The sequence below is a fragment of the Chelonia mydas genome, chromosome 1 (assembly GCF_015237465.2).
Source record: "Chelonia mydas isolate rCheMyd1 chromosome 1, rCheMyd1.pri.v2, whole genome shotgun sequence".
NCBI lineage: Eukaryota > Metazoa > Chordata > Testudines > Cheloniidae > Chelonia > Chelonia mydas.
In genome coordinates, this window is record NC_057849.1 from 98,562,905 (window position 1) to 98,584,042 (window position 21,138).

At 49.0% G+C, this 21,138-nt stretch overlaps 1 protein-coding gene and 1 long non-coding RNA gene across 4 annotated transcripts in view; one reads left to right on the top strand and one right to left on the bottom strand.

Annotated features, from left to right (window-relative positions):
* CLYBL (citramalyl-CoA lyase) overlaps positions 1-5,451 on the top strand; it is a 222,111-nt gene extending 216,660 nt beyond the window's left edge. For 2 of the 3 annotated variants that reach the window (XM_043535105.1, XM_037896411.2), the window contains exon 8: positions 4,796-5,451. In XM_043535105.1, the coding sequence (XP_043391040.1) occupies positions 4,796-4,891 (96 nt within the window). In that variant the 3' untranslated portion in view covers positions 4,892-5,451. The remainder of the gene's footprint in view (positions 1-4,795) is intronic. The other variant, XM_037896412.2, reaches the window with a different exon arrangement.
* The window catches only part of LOC119565919, a 122,506-nt gene that overhangs the window by 82,353 nt on the left and 19,015 nt on the right, over positions 1-21,138 (bottom strand). The window lies entirely within an intron of this gene.

The window sequence follows — 21,138 nt, forward strand, 5'->3', positions numbered from 1 at the left end:
AGATTGCACAAGTATAGAAGCAGAAAAGCTGCCACGCTTGTGAAAGCAAGCAGAAAATGTCTGTTAGCTGCTTAGAAATAGGAAAAAAGAGAAAGAGAATGATTTACCTCCTGAAAGAAAACAATAGATTTTCTCTACACACTGGAACTGAAATTGTATCACGTTTACCTTACATGCAGTTTGGCTCACTTTTTTAGGTTCTAGTTTCTGTGATCTTATGGCGAGTCCAAGGTCCCTGTTGTGATGTGTGCAGGAATTCTGAACACATGTAGGGCGAGATTATGACTTGTCCCTTGCCTGGGTGATCAGTAGGAGGAAGGAGCCAGGAGTCTCTTCATCTTTCTCCCTCTTCTCACACAGCCCGTGTAAAGTCTACCAACGGTTGCAATCATTGCATTCAGGGCAATGTTAAAACATGCAGTCTGGCCCTTGCATTGTAATCCTTTCAGGCTAGGGACCTTGACTTATCCATCTATACATCACCATGCTCACCAGGAATGATATAGCAGTAGTAAGCCTGCCCAACATGGCTGTAGTTCTGTCCCTGACAAAGTGCAAGCGATGTACAGGTATGCGTTTTATAAGCATGCACCTGAAGGCCTTGTTCTCCTCTCTGCTCAGTTTTACTGGTGTAACTCCATTATCTTCACAGGTGTGAGAGGCGAATTAGGCCCTGAATTTTTAAGACTGTGTGCACTGAATATGAAACAAACACATGAAATCTCCAGAGGAAGTCACCATACGGCTTGAGTTCCTTGTGCCTAGAACTGGCGTCTCATCTGTATGAATTGTTTAAACAAAACTATAGTATATATTGTAAACTAATAGTTCTTGGGCTCCCAGTGACACACCCACTCTTCAAAAAGCCTGTGGCTGTAACCCATCACACAACTGTAACTGCTACTGTAGTCCCCCACTCCGTCCTTCTAAGATGCTATGGCTTCCACCCTATGGTTGCCCCCACACCTCACCAACTGAGGATTTGCTCCCTAATTTTGGAAGATCCTGTTACTTGTCCCAGCAATTCTTTGATCTTATTGCTGCTGACATCAAGTATCCCATGCCCAGATGCATCCATAATTTGAGTGTAGAGGTAGCTCAGCAGAAATATTGCTGAGCCCTGCAATAGGATACATCATGCATTGGGCAAGAAGGAAGAATCCTATTGCAGGGTTGTGGAAATGAGGGAATGTGACGGTAGCAAGTATAGGGTTTCAGGAAAGGAGAGGGCAGAGGCTTATGGAAAGAGCGAGACTAAGGGACTAGGGGATGCTATCGGAGGGATGCAGAGAAAGAGAGGACTCCAAAGGCTATTGAAGGGGGAAAAAAGGAGAAATGCTCAAATTCCAAGAGACAGCTATACTGAATCTCCAAACCTTAAAGGTTTCCCCAGCACTATCACCAAGTGACCTTTTGGAATCTATTTATGCTAAAAATTATAAACTTATCTCACTCAGATACTGGGGAAAGACTGAATGGCTTATTCTGGCTCTGTGGAGGGTGTGGAATGTATCGTAGAACACGAACAATCTGAAGCCCCACTTGTCACCAGTGATTTAAGGATATTTCAATTCTTGCTAAAATGTTGATTAAGAATTGTATTCTGATAGAGCATTTTAACTACTAGAAAACTAAGTACAGACTAGAAATGCGATCTTATTAGGAATGTTTGCCAGTAAGAAGATTCAGATCTGGGACTAAATGAATCCGTAGTGTAACTTCAACTAAGTCAATGGTGTTTAAGATAAAGACAAGATTTTTTTATAATGTGAAGGAAAATAAAAGGTTGGGTTTTTTTTAAAGGCACATTCCATCTAATGGAATTAGAAAGGCTAATGTAGGGTAATACCATAATTACTGGTATTGCCGGTCTGCAGAAAACCGGAGGTGGAAAGAGCTATGGTGAATAGAATATATTCAAACTGGTTGCTTTTTCTGGATTTTAGCTCACTATTGCAAATTAGCAGGATGAAATTAAACCTCAGAGTGAATAAACAAAGAAATCAGCTTGCCTCTGCTCCCGCTTCATGTAGGAAAAACAGACATTTCCCTCTGGATGTATGTGTAGAATTCTGATTGATATATATCAGTTACCTATGCACATAGAGAGGACTGCACACCATCATGTTTTCATGTGCCTCTGTGCTGTTTTCTTGTTTTCCCTCTTTAAATCTCTAACCTATTATTTTAGTGATAACAGGGCAAGCGTGCTGTTTACTAAATTGGTCCCTTCTAAAAGAACACATAATATAAGTCCAGTTATCACTGTTATGCTACATGTGAATTAATCTTTGGAACACTGACTTTTTTCCAAACTATTATTAAACTGACTCCTTATAGCCAAATAGATACAGTTGTAACATAAGCTTTCATTTAACAAAAATATGTTTTGCATAAATTAGTACCCCAACCACTCCATAGCATTATGCTGAACCAGTAATAGTTTATATAATAATAATAATATTTATATAATAAATATATATAATAAAGTTTTAAATAATAAACTATAAATCTTAAAATGTTTGCTTCATTTCTAATTCTTGCTTTCAACAGTTGACAAACTTAAGTTATGGTTATCTAAGTATGTTCTTTTAAAAATACCTAATAATGAAGCTGTAAGTGACTGCAATGTTGTTAATAGATTGTTTATTATTTACACAGGGCCTACAGAGCTCTAGGCAATTTGTAAAGACATTTTTGAAGCATTTTTCATCTGAATTTCTGCTTGATTTGAATTATGATGTCATATCATCAGCCTATTATTCACCAAATCCTGCTAAAATTCCAGGATAATGTACAGGATATTAAACCCTGAATAGAATAGAATAGAATAATTGGACTAATAGTTCAAAAATTGGTTGTGTCGACTTATAGAAGGATGATATACTATATAAGTGACTGTGTCCAAGGATGAAATTTTGCTTTGTTATGCCCTAATTTGATGAGATATTTAATTTAATACTGCTTGAATGAGTTAAAGGTGTGAGGCTGGGATCCACTGGAACAACGCATTTCCATAATCATTTTTGGAAAATGTTAGATGTTATCATTTGACTTGCTGGATTTCTCAATTTCATTATCCCTCTGTATCTTGTAACTAGAAAATAATAAGCAGTAGTTTGTTTCACTCTCAACTCCCCTGGCTGTCCCCAAACACAACCAAACAGAAATGTCTTTCCTCACTCTATCCCCTCCCTGGTGTGGCTCTTATTAGTCAAAATCTAAAATGAGTTCATGGTCCTGTATTAATTTCAGTGGAGCTCCAAGTGCATGCCGCAGCAACATACGCACACCGCCCACTACACAACGCAAGACCAGAGCCTATACATGTAAGGTCTTCTGGGAAGGGGCTACATCCTTTAATTTGTTGTGTGAAATGCCCAGCTCACTTTTGGCCATTGTAAAAGGTAGAAATAATCCTGCTAGCTTGTTTTGTCTATGTAAAAAAAAAATGTCAGAAGTGCCTTTGACAGATGCAGGAGGCATCTTCTGCAATATCACTTGGGGCTGGCTTGCTGCAAAGCTTTTTAGCTTCAAAATCCTATTTCTTCAACTCAAAATGTTAGAATTTACTGATGGGTTTAATGAAATGAAAAGGAGATTAAAATATCCAAAGGGGGGGGGGGTCAGGTTTGGGGCTCAAGGTTTAATACAAGGTTTCTTTTAGTTGAGATGTAACTACAGCTTGTTCATCTCATATTAACACTAAGTGTAACATGAGCTAAGTACTGATAAAAATGAAAAGTTACTCAAAAATCTGTTCTGACTCAAGGAGAGTCACTGTTCAGACACTCTTGGTCAATCCTGTGCAGACCATAGTCTGGTAAATTCTCCAGTAGTACACAATAGGCAAATACAGCATTGTTAGAAATCCATTCTCTGAACATGGACATAATCTGCTAGCCCTATGGAAAGGAGGAAAAGGAGAAAGGAACAATGCCAGCAGCTCTGGAAAGGCAGCACAAGGCCCTGAAAACTAACCGTCTTTACCTATGGAGCTCTAACTGGAAGAGATCCCCCCCCCGCCCAAAAAAAAAAAAAAAGTCTAGGGGTCAAGACCTCTGTTTCAGTTTCCACACATGGTAATAATGCTTCCCCCATGCTTGTAACCAGCTCTGAGTTCTAGGTATGGGAAAATGTGAGACCTGGGCACAGGATTGTTACATTGCACTTTGTGAAATGAAAAGTGAAGGGGGCTCGGTGTTGGTATCACTATTTGCCAGAGCCAGGGAAAGAATTACTCGTATGGTGCTATAATGAGTGAGAAATTCTCTAATCTCAAGCCTTGCTGAACGTAGACTAAGGCTCTTAGCTGCTCCAGCTCACTTTTGTGTGATGAGTGAGGACGGTCTGATCTCTTCTATAAAAGGGGCCCAATTCCGGGCTGCTAGTTTGTCGTCTTGTACCAAGCTTCCGCTTCTGTGAGAGCTCGTAAGGGCTATTTTCCCATGTCAATCCATATTGTCTGTGCTAACTGGCAGCATGCCCTGAAATACACCTGTCCCACTATGTGGCTCTTTTCTGCTCTCTGCCTGTTTTTCAGATTGGGAGTTAAATACATACGCTCTTTCCCCCACAGTGTGATCAAGTGCGGTTTTTTTCCTCCTCCTTTTCACATTGAACTCCCTCTCGCCCGCCCCCCCCCCCCCCTTTTCCTTTAGTTTGGCTCTTTCTGAAGGCTATACAAGAAGAATCAGTTCCTTGTTTTACAGATGGATGTTAAAAAAAAAAAACAAGCAAAATAACCTATCATTTTAAAGGTTCTTTCATGAAGTTTGTATTTTCTGTTTTCCAGGGAACCTTTACTTTCCATGGGAGTATGATAGACATGCCATTACTGAAGCAGGCACAGAACATTGTTACGCTTGCCACAGCCATCAAGAAAAAATGATCTATTAAATGAAGCTCTCACCATGTGGGCAGAGAAGCAGTTTTAAAGAACGACTATAATAGTTCGGGACAATGTAAATACATCAGAGTTAAGCAGAACTCCATTTACATTTCCGCAGATCTGACATCATTTGTCTTGCCAGACTTGCTAATTGCCAGGACTATGTGTGATTTCAATTAGTGCTTGCGCCGGTGCAGCCCAATGTGCTTGTCCTGCTGGATCCTGGAGTGAAGTCATAGTGCTGGGTATGACATCACAATAATGATTACAAGACAGGATTATGACTTCACTGGCGGACAGCAGCGACATCTGGGCTGTGAGGAAAACGAGCTCTTCTAAAATAACAAATGAAACAAAAATCAGGTCAAATGCTTCTGTTTTGCTGTGCCTTTCCCCGCCCCCATGGTATTTGCGGCAAAGTAGAAGTCTTCTTCCGAAGGGCAAACTCGTGCATAATTATTAAATAGTGGAAATTGTAGTTATGAAAATCATTTAATCCCTGTGTGGGCTCCCCCCCCGCTATAAATGTACAACAATCATTAAAAAGTGAATATAGCCTATTGCGAGACTCTTGATTTCTTTTTTTAAGTGTTTGCTATTCAGCCCATTTCCTCCTGGAAACGTAAAGACCGGGACGGGTCGGGCGGCAATAAACTTGTCGAGTTTTCGAAGACACAATGCGGCAGAACTTGTGCATATGGTCTCGAGTCAGATTTGCATCACATTAGAGATACTGCTACAGGTCATATGGGCCGCCTGGTTAACGGGCTTAGCAAAGCTGTTTTGAAGAGGTTAACCCAGCTTGTAGTAAGGGTAAATAAACATAACAACCAGCCATTGTTCTCTATTCAGCATGTACTCTTATATCGACGGCGAAAGGGTATTGAAGCTGCAGAGGATCAACTTGTGGTTGCCAGAGGACTCCACTGAAGTTTGAAACACCAACAATCAGAGATTTTGTTTCTGTTCCTCATTAAATCATGAGCTTTTGTGTTCGGACTATGAACGACTGGTCTTTAAGAAATTACCAGAATGGGAAGTTTTAAACTATGCACCACCCTTTTCATGACCTCCCCAGCAGCAACGCTGCTGCACTTACACAAACACCGCGGGGAAGGCTGTTCTGTTTATTTAAATGGGTAAATAGAAAACAGTTGTTTTTAGTTTCATTTTTCATCGCCTCCATCGCCCGTTTACTGCTGGCGCGGGCGGGCGCCGTTGCTTTTTGCTCCCCTCCGCTCGGGCTTTTCCCTTCCCGCCGACAGCTTTTCCCCGCTTCGCGGTAAACATGTTTTTAAATGTGGTGCTTGGTGTTTAAGCAACTGGCTCGGGCGGTGCAAGCGCGCCAGGGCAAAGCCCAGCCGGGGAGCGGCTCTGATCGCTTCAGCCCCCAGCCAGGGCGCGGGCGCCAGAGCCGCTGGCTGGAAAGGGCCGGGCAGGAGCAGCCCCCGGGCCTCGGCCGCTCCGACTGAAATGCCAGGACCGGCCCGGTCCGCTCCCTGCGAGCGGGGCTGGGGCGCTGAGCCCGGCAGCAGGAGCAGGCCCGGTGCAGCGCCCGGCTGGGGCACCAACCTGCCCCGCGCTGGGGACGCGCCGCTTAGATGAACGCAGCCAAGCTGCTCCCGCCCCCCGCCTCCGCGCCCTGCCGGCACCGGGGAGCCCAAAGCCCCCCAGAGCCGGCTCAGCCCCCGGCCGCTGCGCTGCGACCCTTGGCCAGGCCGGGGGGGACATAACCCGCTGCCCCCAGAGCGCCGCGCCCGCTGCCCCGGGCCCTTACACCGGGGCCCCGCTCGCTTGTTCCAGGCCACGGCTCAGTCCAGCCGGGGAGCTCCGCGGTCTGCCCCGGGCCCGCCCCTGGCTCCAACTAAAACCCTCCTGGCGGCCGGGCCAGTTCTCCAGGGCTGGGCCACAACGGACTAAACCCGCCTGGTTAGGCCGGAGGAAGAAGCCCCAGGGCCCGAGCCGGGCTGGGCGGGGGGTACCGGCGCTCCCCGGCCCCCACCCCCGCTGGGCTGACTCGGGCCAGAGGAGCCCGGCGGAGACACGGGCCGTGGCTGGGAGGCTGCCCCGGTGCGCGGGGAAAGGGGCTGCAGGTGCCGGGGCTGCTGTTCCCCAGGCAGCCGCCCCCGGGGACACAGGCAGGGAGGGATCGAGCCAGACCTGGTTAGGGAGGGAGGCGAGGAAACCACAGCGACCTCCCTGCCCCCGGCACTAACAGAGCGAGTGGGGCAGGCTGGAGGGAAAGAGCCCTGCCCTGGGCAGAAGCCTGCCAGTGACAAACACGGCCCCCGGCTGGGAGGGTGGCTGAGCCTGTCCCGGGGTTGGGAGAGCTTCGGGGAGCTGCTGAGGGTACAGGGGAGACTGCAGGACTCGAGGAGATGCTGCGAGAAAGCTGGGGCCGAGCCGGTCCTGGCTGCAGGGCAGCGGGAGCTGCCTGGGGTGACAGAGCCAGTCCAGAGGCTTGGGGAGCTGCGGGCGGCGAGCTGGCTGGGGATGGTAACGACTGTCTGGCGGATGGCAAAGATGCAGGGCCTGGCCGCTGGCTGGGCGGTGATAAAGCCAGGCCAGAGGAGGTGGAGCTGCAGGTCAGGGCGGTGGCTGGGGCGATAGAGCCCGGCCAGGGGAGCGAGAGCTGCAAGGCAGGGAGGGGGCTGGGAGGCGATAGAGCCCGGCCAGTGGAGCGGGAGCTGCAAGCCAGGGCGGTGGCTGGTCCCTCTCCTGTCTCCCAGCCCCTGGCTCGGCCACTCCCCGCTCCATGCAGACTCGCCCTTTTCCCGCTAAACCCCCTGACCTGGCGCTTCAGCGCCAGCGCCAGGGCCGGGAGCTGCCGGAGGCTGCCCGGCCGCTCTGCAATGGCTCCAGCCCCGGGGCGCCCAGGGCCGGCGGCGCTGGGCGGGGGCTGGGCAGAGGCGCGGGGGGCCCGGAGCCCGAGCAAACCCCGCCCCAGCCGGCGCAGCTGCCCCCGGCGAATAGCGCCCCCTGCGGGGGGGGCGGCGCTGGGCAGGGAGGGCGGCGCTGGCTTGGGCTGAAGAGCGGGCGGGATTTCAGCCCCTACTTGGGGCGGGGTGATCTGTTGCCGCGCCAGGCGCTGGAGGCTAATCTGATTAATTAAAGACTACCTGCTTCGAGGCCGCGGAGCAGCCCCCTTTGCCCGGCCCCCTCCGTTATTAATTCTTGGATGGCTAAATTATGGGTAATACTATTAAAACATTATCCAAACTAATGAGAAACAATTACTTAGAAAACGAGCGGGGACAAGGCTGAGCGGCGGACGGCGGCGCTTGTCCCCGCAGATTGCTCCAATAAATCAGCCGGCGCAACGCGCGGCGGGCTGCAAAGCCCTGGCCCAGGGAGATGGAAAAGAGCGGGGTTTTGAGCTGTTTGCATAATTTTTTCATTAATCTCAATAGGAGCCGTGCGGTGCAGATTGTTTCATTCCCCTCACGCCTCGCCTGGGGGGGGGGAGGGGAGATCAAACTAATGTCTTCATTGTTTTACTGGAGGCTTAATGACAGCCTGGGCCCGCCGCCGCTGGTCGCGGGGAGGCGCCTCTCAAGGCACCCGGGCACCGGGCGAGGCGGCTGGGAAGCCCGGCGGCCGCTGTCCTTCGGCTGGCTGGAGCGGGGCAGGTCGGGGCGCCTGGAAACGCCCCTCCCGCCGCCTCCAAGCCCTGCCCGCACATCGCGCTTCCGAGTGCAGCCCCCCCCCCGGCCCCTTCGCAAAACCCCTCGGCCCGGCCGCGGATGTTCAGCCCCCGGCTACTTGCGCTGCAGCGGGTCGTTTTAGTCACTTCCTCTCCTGCCACCTTTCCGGAGAACTAAACTATGCAAATCTTTGCCTTGCTTTCTGCGGGGGGATGCAGCCTGGTTGCCGCTGGGGGTCTGCTGATTTTATTCCCTCCCCCAGGAAAATCCGGCTCCCACTTCGGTGTTTCAGGGGTTTTCTCGTTATCGAAAATCCGCGCTGCTTTTTCTCCTTTGACTTGAAGTGCTTTAGGGAAGCCCTAAGTGTTTGCCGTTTCCCTTCCTTCCTCTCCGCCTTGTGCTCGGAAGGCAATTGACGAAACAAACCCCATGATGAGCTTCGCTGCGGGAGTTTGTGCATATTAATGACAGCAAAGGGCACCTCCTGGGTTTGTAATTGCAGAGCGCTTGGGCTCGGGACTGGGAACTGCAGCCCTGCCCCAGCAACCCCCCCGGGAGGTTTTCCCGTTGGAATTAGGGGGAAAGTGAAAAAGTAATTACCAGGGCACCACACTGAACTGCGAAAGCCCCTTTCTTCCTCCCTTCCTTCCTTTCTTTCCGCGCTCCGATTTAAAGGGGGGAACGGACAACCCGGAAAATAAATTACTGTCCAAGCAGTAGGTTAGCTCCTGAATGCTACCGCGCATTTTCCTTTTCTGCGTTTCAGCAATTAGCGGGGCGTTTGCCCCTGAGCCCACCCTCCAAAGGCTGGGGGAAGCGGAGCCCAGGAGGCCACGGGAAAGCAGCTTGCGAGGTTTTTACAAAGCAAAACCGCCGCTTCTCCCAAGCTACCGGGTGACATTTGCAGGGACTTTTTTTTTTTTTTTTGCACCGCTTCTACCCAAAGGAGCGCTTGGGTTCCTCCCCCACCGTACCCCGCAAGGGGCCGCCTGGCAGTAACCCCAAATCCCGACTCTCCTTAACGATGCCTCCCCCGTGTGTTGGCCGGGTTCACTTTCCCCTGCCCAGATTTCCACGCCTGGGATTCGGATTTTGCGCACCGGCTTTTCTAACCCCTCCCTCCGAAACGGGGCCCAGTTTCACTCCCACGCGTCGGTGCTTGGTCTTTGAATGCCGCTTTACGCGGGGCTCACTCAGGAAAGTCCCTCGATCGGAGCAACAAACCCAAGCGCCTTTGGATCTTCACTTTCTCCCGGGCCCTCGCAATGGGAACTCCATGGGCCGGGCTGAAACGGGGCTTTGGAAACTTTGACAAGCCGAGCAAAGGGGATGTCTGCTCCTGGGGCGCTCACAGCCTGGGCAGGCACCTTTCGTTGTGCCCTGGCCCATCCGATCACTGCACAGCTCGGGTTTTTCCCGCACCCCGCCGCCGCTGGGATGGTTCAGAGCCTGTCAAAGATTCGGTCGAATATTTTAGGGGCAGGGCGAAAACAGCTGTTCGGAGCCTGGAGAAACGGATCCGGTTTGGTTCTTTGTTCCCCCGCCCCCCAGGAACACATGGGCCTTGTGCACCCATAAGGCCTGATGGGGACAAACCGGAAAGCAAACGAATCAAGTTGCCCATGGCCAGGTCTGGCCTGTGGGCCGGTCTAATCGGGCCAGGGACCGGTTGAGGAATTGCCAGCCAGGGAAGCCAGCCTGGACTTTGTGAAGTCAGACAGCTGGGGCTGGAGCCAGCGAAGGGGTAATTCTGGACCCAGGCACTGCACTGAAAGGGGACAGGGGGACCGAGCTGCTTTTGTAAGGGACAGAAGGAAGCAGTAGCCCCCAGATGTGACTTAGGGGGAGGTTGGTTGGGTTGGAGGAGCCTGGTTTTTAATCGAACTTCCTCGCCCATAGGCAAAGACCAGAGGCCTGTTTGCTGGTCAAGATGTGTTGCTTTTGGCTGGGGCAGGTGAGCCGTAGGAGGCTAAATAATTTTTTTGTGACAATCAGAACAAGGGGCCCCCCTGCCAAGAATTCAAAGACTGGTAACTACACACCCTGGCCGGCTGCCCAGCACCTGAGCTTGCCTGTTCACTAAGGACTGGTGCCAACCTGCGAAAAGCAGAAGGCCTTAGGGCAAGAGGGCAGGTGGGGTTGGCACTGCCTTGACTCCCCTTCTCCTGGGCCAGGATGAACAGCAAGACCCTTCCTGGGCAAAGTCTAGGGCAGTGAGTCTCAACCTCTGGGGGCTCAGGGCCCATTTGTCAAACCCGGATGGCCTGTCGCAAATCAGGAAATAGCTTGAGTGCAAAAACCATCTGGCTTACTATTTCTCACCCACACTTTCTAATCACCACATGAAGGTGATAAGTACTAAATAAATACACCTTGTGCACCACAGCAGCAGATCCCAGGGCTCCTGTCCCCATTCGAGGTGTTGTAATCTGCAGGGCTGCTGAGGTTTGGCCTGGCCTGGCCATCTGGCACATGGGACTCACAGTCCCCACTCACTCAAATTTGGCACTCTCAGCCCCCAGCATCATTACAGAGGGGCAGTTGGGCCAGACCCAAGCAGCGTTGTGACCCCGTGCACAAGGTCACAAGGCCTGGAGCTGAGCGCAGCCAGCCCCTCAGGAGCTGCCTTTATGGTGTGAGTGCAGGGCAGGCTCTGAAAGGTCCCACTAGGCCTCCAACCCACCCTCAGGGACTGGACCCAACCTCCCCGGGTTTCCCATGCAACCCTTTGACAATTTTGGGGACCCAATTCTGGGTCATGCCCAATGGGTTGAGAAGCCCAGGACTCCAGGCTCTGCAGCAGAACTGTCCTGCACACAAATTCATCCCCACGGATGTGAAGATGCCAGCTTTAGAAAAAGACTGCCTCCACAGGGGAAAGGGCTGAGTTACTGGAATCTGGGACCGATGGCTCTCTGCCAGCTAGAGAATCTGGCAAATCTGTTTCACGAGCCCAGGAGTTAGTGGGAGGGCTCTTTAGGCCACTCCGCTCTCACGCAGGTTTGGTACCAACAGCACATTTCTGTGCCTGACCACTCTAGGGGCAGGAGGCGAGCTGGGGCGTGGGGCAGCTGTACCGTTTTAAACAGAGATGTTCAGGTTGCTGCTGGCTTTCTAGTGTGCCAGCCTGTGTGTGTGTGTCTGTCGGTCTGTCTGACTGTAATGGTGGCAGATCAAAGGCTGCCCCGTGTCCCGCGGAGCCAAGGACAATCCCACCCCTTTGTCTGCTGTTGCTAGGAGCCCAGGAAACTAAGAGAAAGTGTAAGGAGCATGTTAATCAGACGCGTTACAGTACAACAATAACGTCTCTCTCTGACAGCCAGCCCAGCACCCCCAAACGCCCCCGTCAGGCCCTGGGGCCAGCAGCACCTGCACTGGAGAGGCCAACCTGTGCACGGCAATGTGATGTGCTCAGGGCTCTCACAGTCACGCCTCTCCTCTCCCCAAAGGTCAGCACCCTGTTCCCATTCCCCACAGCAGATGCCATGCAACAGCCTGAAAGTGCCAGGCTCTCTTCCACAGATCAACCTAGCACTCAGCATCGCCTCTGCATTCAGCCTGTGGGGCCTTTCCCTGGGTGAAAGGGAAGAGCTGGAAGGTTCCCCCTTAGCCTCAGTGCCAGAAGAGGGTGTAACACAGCATTTGAGTGAACTTTCTGGAGGGAGCAGCAATTTCAGAGGGTTTGGAGGGGAGAGAGAGCCAGCGCTGAAATGCCCCTCGGGTTTGTCATGTTCCAAAGCCAAAGGAATTCTGCTAGTATTGAAAATAATGCAAAATTTTACTCACATGAGTGTCCTTCAAAATGCAAAATGCTCTGTGATAGTCTCATGGGGCCCCACCTGGGTGCGGGACCTCTAGGCATGCCTGGAATACAGCACTGCTCCTGCCAATAGTAAGATTGTTAGCTCAAGGGCTAGTCAGCAGCTCCCAAAGTCAAGCTTGCCTCCAGGTCACACATAGCTACAATACCTGGGTAACACCTTCCAGTGAACTAGGCTACATTTATTAAGTGCGGTAAATTAACACTGCCAACCAGAACAGCCTTGATGGTTGGCATGCTTGTTTTGCGTGCTTTAGTTTGGGAGAATTTTGGCCCAAGGCCTGTGCCCTCTTTTATGTTTGTGCAGCACCTAGCACGCTATAGGCTACCATCAGCAACAAACAACAACAATTGTATACTTGTGCTCATGATATTTAAGGCCACAGATCAGATTCATGCAATGGTGGGGATGCAAAAGTCTGCTTACGTCCTTGAAAATATGTCCCACTGGTTCTATTCTGATGACCAAGTTTTGTCACAAAGAATGCCATGACTTAGAGCTTTGATACATGCAACTTCATACGGAAATAGTCCCTGAGGTAGAGGTAACCCTCTGCTTAGTTGAGGAGGAGGGCCAGGGGTTGGGGAAAGACATTTTTAAAAAGTTATATGTGGTTGTAAAATCACTTCCCAGCATGCTCAAAAACTTTTTTTTAGCAGACTTATGAAATCCCACCCCTTTTGTGACATCATTGGAGGGAAGGGAGCGAGAAGAATTCTCTCTGCCCACCCTGGGAGCCTGAGAGCTGCCGAAGGGAGAGTTTGCACAACAGAGATCTAGCCAGTGGTTCTCAGCCAGGGGTATGCGTTCCCCTGCAGGTACACAGAGGTCTTCCAGAGGGTACATCAACTCATCTACATCAGTGTTTCTCAGCCTGGGGGGTTGCAAGCCCGAAGGGGGTATGGGGTGGGTTGAGGGGGGTTGCAAGTGCAGGGGTGGCTAGCAGAACAATTGCCTGGGACCCCCACGCCACAGGGGGCCCCGCAAAGCTAAGTTACATGCTTCAGCCCTCAACGGTGGTCCTCAGGCTTCAGACTCCTGAAAGGGGTACACTAGCCTGCAGAAATATCATACCCATGTTCCAGCACTTGTGAGCTATATTAGAACTAGCACCAGTGTGTCCCTAGTGTAATTCAGATCAGGTATTTGCAGCCCCACGTCACCAAACATGGCTCTGACACCGTTTAAAAGTTAGCATCATTAGCCGTGGGCAAATTCATTTAGTGCTTTACTGTCTTTCTTGGGGAAAATGCCCTAAATTAAATGTAAAACCTATTCATGTACTACTAAGGTTTTACAATGCCAATTAAAAGGCAAGAAATCTGAACGTTAGAGCTGCCACATCCACATTGACGTGCATTCACTTCATGTTGCATGAAGAGAAGATAGTTTGCTTGGTTTTACTTTGTTTTGTATTTAATAGATACCAAATGTGCACAGACACCCAGACCCCCAGAGCAATGGCAGAAGGCACAGTAACGACAGTAATAAACACATATATGTCCCCTACAGTATGTACTTAGCAGATGGTTACAGCTTCTGGCCTCTTACGGGTTTTAACAATGTGTGTAAGTCAGAGTGGGAACATGAGGGATATGGGTATATAAGGAAGCATGTGCGGGGGGCAGGGGGAGGTACGACTGTATTGATAGGGTGCAGGGGTGCTGGAATAATTTGCACAGTGTGGGTGCTGAGAGCCATTGAACCGAACCATAAACCCTGTATATAATGGAAACCACTTCAAGCCAGGCGGTGCGGGGGCACGCCCTGCACCCTAGTTCCATCACCTATGATGGGGAGTGCAGGTTTATGGGTGTATGCAGAGAGAGGGAATCTTTCTGCAGGAAGCTCCTTTGCTGGAGATGTACAGACCAGTCCGCTCTGTGTGTGTGTGTGTGTGCGCGCGTGCGCTTGTTTTTGTTAGCGTAACATTTCATTTGAGGGGGGAGAGGTACATAAGCTTCTTTTGATTGCCTCCTTGGCTATAAATTACCCCACATTGGGGTAGATTTGCCCTTGGAAGAAAGCACAATTGAGAGCAGGGCTGAGGGGACAGGGGGAGGGGGGCCCCAGGGCCCTCTCCCTGTGTATTAAAACTGAGCAGGAGGCCTCTGCTGTGCCTCAAGAGGTGATGAGCACAGACAACAACAACTCCACGATAGGGATTGTCACACTGCACTGACTGTTTTTGCAGCTGCACTTTAGGCATCTCCCCCAACCCCCAACAAATACATTATTTCATGTAAGAATGTTGTTTGAAAAATACACCAACACTGGCTCTCCTTGCACAACGAGTCTGCCGGCAGCAGCCCAGAAATCATTTCAGGCCCTTTTAGCATTAATTTATTCATTTACACTTACAAGTTTGTGGCTCTCAATAACCATATGTGCAGTGTCATAAATTGCGTCTCACTGGGAGGACGCTGCAGGCCGTGTTTTGTTTCAGTTAGCACAGCTGGGAAAATGGGTCCAAAACACACAGGATGTATTTCAGCCCAGTCCTAGTTTCTTTGCATCCCACAAATTCCCAGTGAAGTTTCAGGAGGAGCCGACAGAGCTAAGTGGGCACCAGTTTCCCACTTGTCCAGCAAACTAGCTAAGCTTTTCTCCTTTGGGTGCTTGCAGTTCAGTCCACAGCACAAAAGTGACTTCCTGGAACCAGATGATCCCTTCCCACGAGAAGGGGAATTCACTCTGGAACTGTTGCGAGTGACTATCTAGGCTCATCATTGTCTGGAGCAATGGTGCAATCACTAGGATGGATGAGGAGTGCACCATGTGTCCCTGAAAACCAAGGATGCCCCTGCTTCCAGAGCTGATTCCTATTGGCTTTCCACAAAACATTGTTTTGTCATGATTCTGGTGAACACCGCAGTGTGGTAAGTTGAAGAAAACTGGCCTCAGGCTGGCTGAATGCATTGCACATCCACTCCCTGCCAAACCTGTCACATGTTGCTGGTCAGCCATCCCACATCTATGAAGTCTCCCAGCGAGCACCTCTCTGGGACCTGATTTCCCCCCACACAGAATGAGCTCAGTGTAGACTTAGAGACTCTCTGGGCTGTGCTGCAATTGGTGAGTTTCTCGGCCTCTCAGCTGCCCAGCTGGCTGTAGCAAGGCACAGACCAAAGGACTAAGAATGTGACAGAGAGAGAAACAATAAGTGTGGCAATGAGTGAGGGGAAGGGTGAGACAGGATTGAAGGATGGAGCGGGAGAGACCAAAGGAGCAGAGAAGCAAGTAAAGAAAAGGGAGAAAACAGAAGCCAAACCTGTAGAAAATGTAAGGCCGGTAAACAGCTTTCTCTTCCCCTCGCCCCCCCGCTGGTACAATTCTCCTGTGCCTGCCTGTCTAGCCCTCACCAAAATATCCATCAGAGTGTCTCGTTTCTCACCTTGAAAATACGGTCACACTATGAGACAGTCACGGGCCTCCCCCACCCCCCAGCATTTTACTAGCCAATCACTGAGGGCTTGTGCATTTTCATATCCGGTCTCCCCACATCCCCCACATCTTTTCTTACGTGGTCACACCCCTGCCTGGCGGGTGGGGGTGGGGGGCGCGTGTGTGGCCTTCTAAAACACGTCCATGTTCCCAATAGTTCAGGACAGCCTTGTGGCTAGCCTGCCTGCTGCAGGACTCACCACCCCACTGCTAAGGCGTCGTGCGGCCAGGAACTCCTCCATGATGGCTCACTACCCGCCCAGCAGAGGGGGAGAAGAGCCAAGCCGCAATTAATGCTGAAACTGTGAGTATTCCACACCATGGGCAAGTCTTTAAGGGGACGTCATGTAGGACGACTGGCCTGTGACTCAACCACTTGTCCTGATGTGCCCACTCAAAAATCCAGCCGAGTCATGCGTCCACTGAGAGGCATTCACAGGCCAGTGTGAAGAAGTGTCCACAGCACCCGTCTGGGCTTACCAAAGGATATGGCTGGTATTTATTCAAGCTTCACCCTCTATGACCACAAAGCAGCTGATCTGTAGCACAGAAATTAATAATGGTGCAAGAAATAGATGCCCCCTTGCCCATCATCACAATCCTTTCCACACACAGAGCTCCCACTGACACCAGTTACAGAGGTAACGTGTAAAAGGCCAACAGACTTTCTTCTCACTCTAATAACAACACTCCCCTGCTATAGCAATTTTCATCTGAGATTCTCAGAGGCCTTCACAAACATTAGTAAATCAATCCTCAAGCCTCTCTGTGGAGCAGGGCTCATCCTTTCCATTGTACAGATGGGAAAACACGGAAAGGTTAAGAAACTTGCCAAGGTCCCTCAGGAAGTCTGTGGGAGACCTGGGAATAGAGCCCAAAAGCCTGACCTTCAGCCCCCCCTGCACTAACCACTAGTGTCTCCTCTATTCTCTCACAGAATCTCTTTCGATGATGTAAATTTAGTGACTCCTGCATGGGACCAGATTTCAGAGATTGCTGACTTGTGCACAGCCACATAACTAGGTTTATAGCTGGAGGCCCTTTCCCTTAGTCATTCCCTTTTTGCTGCTGTGGCTCTGGAACTAGCCTTTTTCCTGACAAAAATACCTAATATGGGACGGTTACTAACACGAGTGGAATGTGTCCTTGTGCAGAAGAATGGGCTTCAACTTCTGTTATTGGTACAGTGACAAATTACTCTGCAGCTGACTGTTAGCCTCCATTCACTAGGCAGTCAGCTGTATCTCTTGCGTTACTGACATTAGTCAGTGCAGATTTAGACTTTGTCTTATGTTAAAGTAGAGACCCTATTCCACACTGTTTGAACATCAGTGACTCAGCGATAAATCCAATAGCACCAGCCACAATGACCTGACCTCTTCCTGTCACTACAGGTAAGGCTCTGCCAATGTTTATAGTCCATAAGGCTCTTGTAGATTATATCTCAATAACAAACCCACTACAGGCTGAAACTTCTTTTACAAGGAGCAAACATTTCTTTCTTCACTAAGACACAGGCAGGAACACTCTTCCAAAAACATTAAATCACTAACCTTTCGGCCACTTTCTGTCTAACGTTGTGTTTATTTGATGAGGCCAAGTCGAGCCATTAATTGTTGTAGTATCTTAGGTGATTTATGTCATGTTTTTATCTACGGTAATCTATTAAAGTGGCATAAAATGGTGAGTCAGTAGAATTACAAAGTGCTTTGGGGGCACTGCTGGATGTGAAAGGTGTTATCCAAATTGAAATGCGTTCTGTTCAGAGCAGTGGCTGGGGTGGCCAGGTGGCAAGAAGCACTTTTCACCATGGAAAAACTGTGAATTGTATTTGGAATTAAGTTTTTTGATTAAAATCTGCATTGCTGAGACTCCTGCTGGTGGCCACCATTTTTCTGAAAAGTGACATCGTCTCTGGCACTGATACTATGAGAGCGCACTATCACAGACTGTAAATCAATTTCCTAGTGCTATTTAGAAATCAGATTTTTTATAATGAGCATTAAGGGCCATCCCCTACATTCTCTGCATACTTACATGGCAGACGGAGTGCAGCGTTTTTCAAGGAATACACACTTGGGTCCTTGCATGTTTTAATGAGTAAAGTTATCTTCTTCATATAAGGAAGGAAACAGTTTTTAAAACTGACATTAAGACTCACTATTGCTGATGTCACAACTTATGTCATTTTTCAGCAAGCTGTTAGGTACCATTAGGCGACTCCGTGATCCCAATCTGAGTTCACAGCTGGTGGACCAATCACCCAAAACTCGCACTGAAGTCAACTCTGTGCTGAGTGGCTCCAGGTCCTGGCTGTCTGTTTGCAAATTATATAAAAGATTCTCCCTACGTGAACTTTCAGACAATGCACTGAGGGGAATGAGTACAGCTTAATATATATACAGCTTGAAGGGCTGATGGTGGTCAGTGGATCTTCTTTATAAACCTTTTTCTATTGCCTCCTAGCCTTTAGAACTGATTATTCTTAATCCAATCCTACGGTCATTTCACACACAGAACTCCCATTGAAGGCAGTGAAGTCCCATTGAAGTTAGAGAGTTTTGCATAAAAAAGGAATGCAAGATGGGCCCAGTCCCTTCATCTTTTAAAATTAGATTTTTTTTTGTTTATGTTCATTTAATACAAAACCAGCATTGCTTTTATAACTATACATAAAGAGATTCCTCCATAGCACAGGCTGATCGTTTTTCATCTTTTGAGAAATAAAATCACAAAAACATATTAATAAGTGTTTAATCAGTAAAACAAATCAGCTCTTTGGAGGCACTGGCCTGTCTGTTTGGTAAACAATATTCTTAAGAACTGCCTCACTGCATATTAACTCGTTAGCGTGGAATAATCCATCATATTCTTCCTGGGTACACCCGGGAGACAGGACCATCTAGGCTCGGGGAGAAATAATATGCATTACATGACCTGAGGTTGTGCGCCACACCAAGAGAAGGGATGAAATTCAGAGCGAAAGGTGACACACGCATCGTGTGCTTCCCCCCCACCACCACCACCACAACGGTGTGAGCCAAAGGTGGAGCGTCAAGCCTCTGCTTTGGATTTCCTGACTTTTATCAGCGTCTGTCACTACAGTAAGGGTACAATTGCACAGTGGCGGAGATATGGATTAGACGACAGAACAGGTCTCTGCCATCTCTAAGCTCTCTGATTAATATGATTCAAAGATGACTATTTATTTACTTACGGAGATGGGTCTAGCAGTCTCTGATGGAATGGTGCTGCAGCAATGGAGTGCCTTCTCCTCTCGAGTAAATCCTTGCCTTACTTACTACGACAGTCACACTCTAGTAGCTGAACAAGAAACATTTTCACGATTACAGGATTAGAATTACTGGGCCTTCTCCCAGACGACATGATGGTGACATAACATAGCATTTCCTTCTGGTAAAGTGGCATTGGCACCTTTGAAAACTACTGTGACCTCAGGCATCTGTACATCAAAGGCCATTTCCACAACCTGAGCTTCATTAGCTTTCACAGTTGAAGTTACAGGAACAGTACTTCCTCAGCCGCTAATGGAAAACACGCTGCTCCATTTGCTGCTGAAGTGTTAAAAGTCCCTCTTAACATCAGTTACAGTGCTGGGGCTTCATTGGTATCCTAGTAAAATAAAATGACTTGTGGAGTGGGAGCTGAGTTCAAGCTAATGTAGTCCTTACTCCAGCAAACCTCATTAGCGTTAATGGGAGTTCCACGTGAGTAAGGATGACAACACAGGGCCCTTTGGGTCATTCCCTAAGAGCCCCTTGCTTGACAGGACCAGGCCCTTAGTCGAGGACTGTGCTTGCAGCTCCTGAGGACTGAAGGGAAGATTTCATGCTTCTGTAACAATGGCTTAAGCAAAGGGACTGGGTTGTCTGATGGGAGCTCTGGGTCCAGTGGTCTCACTGCAGTAGGAGACATGGAAGGCCACACCGGATCCTGAAGAGAGAGAGAGGCTGATCAGAGAGGAGGGATGCTCTTGTGTTTAGGGTATTAGGCAGGAGAACAGGAGATTTAGGTTCAATTCCTGGCTCTACGACAGCCTTTGTGTGTGATTTTAGGTGAGCCACGTAATGTCTTTGTGCCTCATCTCCCCCTCTGTAAATATGTGATGAAAATACTTCCTTTCTCTGCCTTCTCTATGTAGCGTGTAAGCTCTTTGGGTCAGGGGCCTTCTTTTACTATGTATCTGTACTTAGCATAATGGAGTGGCAACCTCTCTTGGGCTTCTAGTCCCCACTGGAATAATAAATAGTAGAAGGTTGGGGCTAGACTGTTGAATAACACAGGGGAGCCAGCAGGGGGTGGGGTTAGAAAAGCCTCCTACTTGATTTGGGAGGGGCTTGTCCAGGGGAGAGGAGAAGAGCTTGGTTCCATGAAAATATGTATTTACTATTTGAAAATGGTGAGGCGTAGCAGTCTGTCACAGCAAGCCTGGAGGCACAGGAGTTAGGTTTATGAATGGGTTAAATGGATAATACATACTATTTGTATGAAAATTCATTAATAAGCTATGGTAGGAAAGAAGAACCCAGCTACAGGATTGTTTCTTGGGAAAGAATAGAGATGTAGGTGTAGTTCCCTCAGAGTAAGATGTTAATGGATTCCTTTTGATACCGGGAAAGGCCCCACTGTTTACTACTGGCTGTGAGCCTCCATTTTGGCTCAGGTGCAGGGGGCTGATTGGTCAGGGTGGGCCTGAAGGATTACAAAACTAGTCTCCAGCTGAGCTGCTCACTACAGTTTGGGAGTTTGTTCTCACTGGAAATCTCCAGCACGTCTGAGGATCCTCCTCCATGTCTTAGTATCAGTCAGGATGATATGTTAGTCTGGGAGTGTAGGATAACTCCCAAGTTTCTTCCATCTTGGACATTTGATAGCGCTCAGAAGCTTGCTCTCTTGCTTCCTGGGAATTTAACCTAACTTGGGGTTGTTCTAGTTTTAAGAGCTTATTCTGGTCCGGAGAGCCCACTCCTGTTTCAGAAGCTCCAGTTTGGGCTAGGAGCTCAGTGCAGGTTAGAACCTAGAACTGATAGTAGACATCAGATAAGTGTTTCAGTTACGTGTCTTTTTGCCTTACAGAGGGATTTAGAAAGGCATGTTTATTTCTCATGAAGCTGCTACTGGAATTTTGTAAATTAAGGTAATCGGGTTCCAAAGAAATCCTAAATTAAGACCCCCCCTTATAGTCTATATTTTTCAAGGACTCCTGACTCTTTCTGCTCTTTCCCTTCACCACACTCATGAGTCAATGGCACACGGCTCACATGATACAACAATAGTCTGACATGACCATTTAAAAGCATATCAAAAATGAATGTTG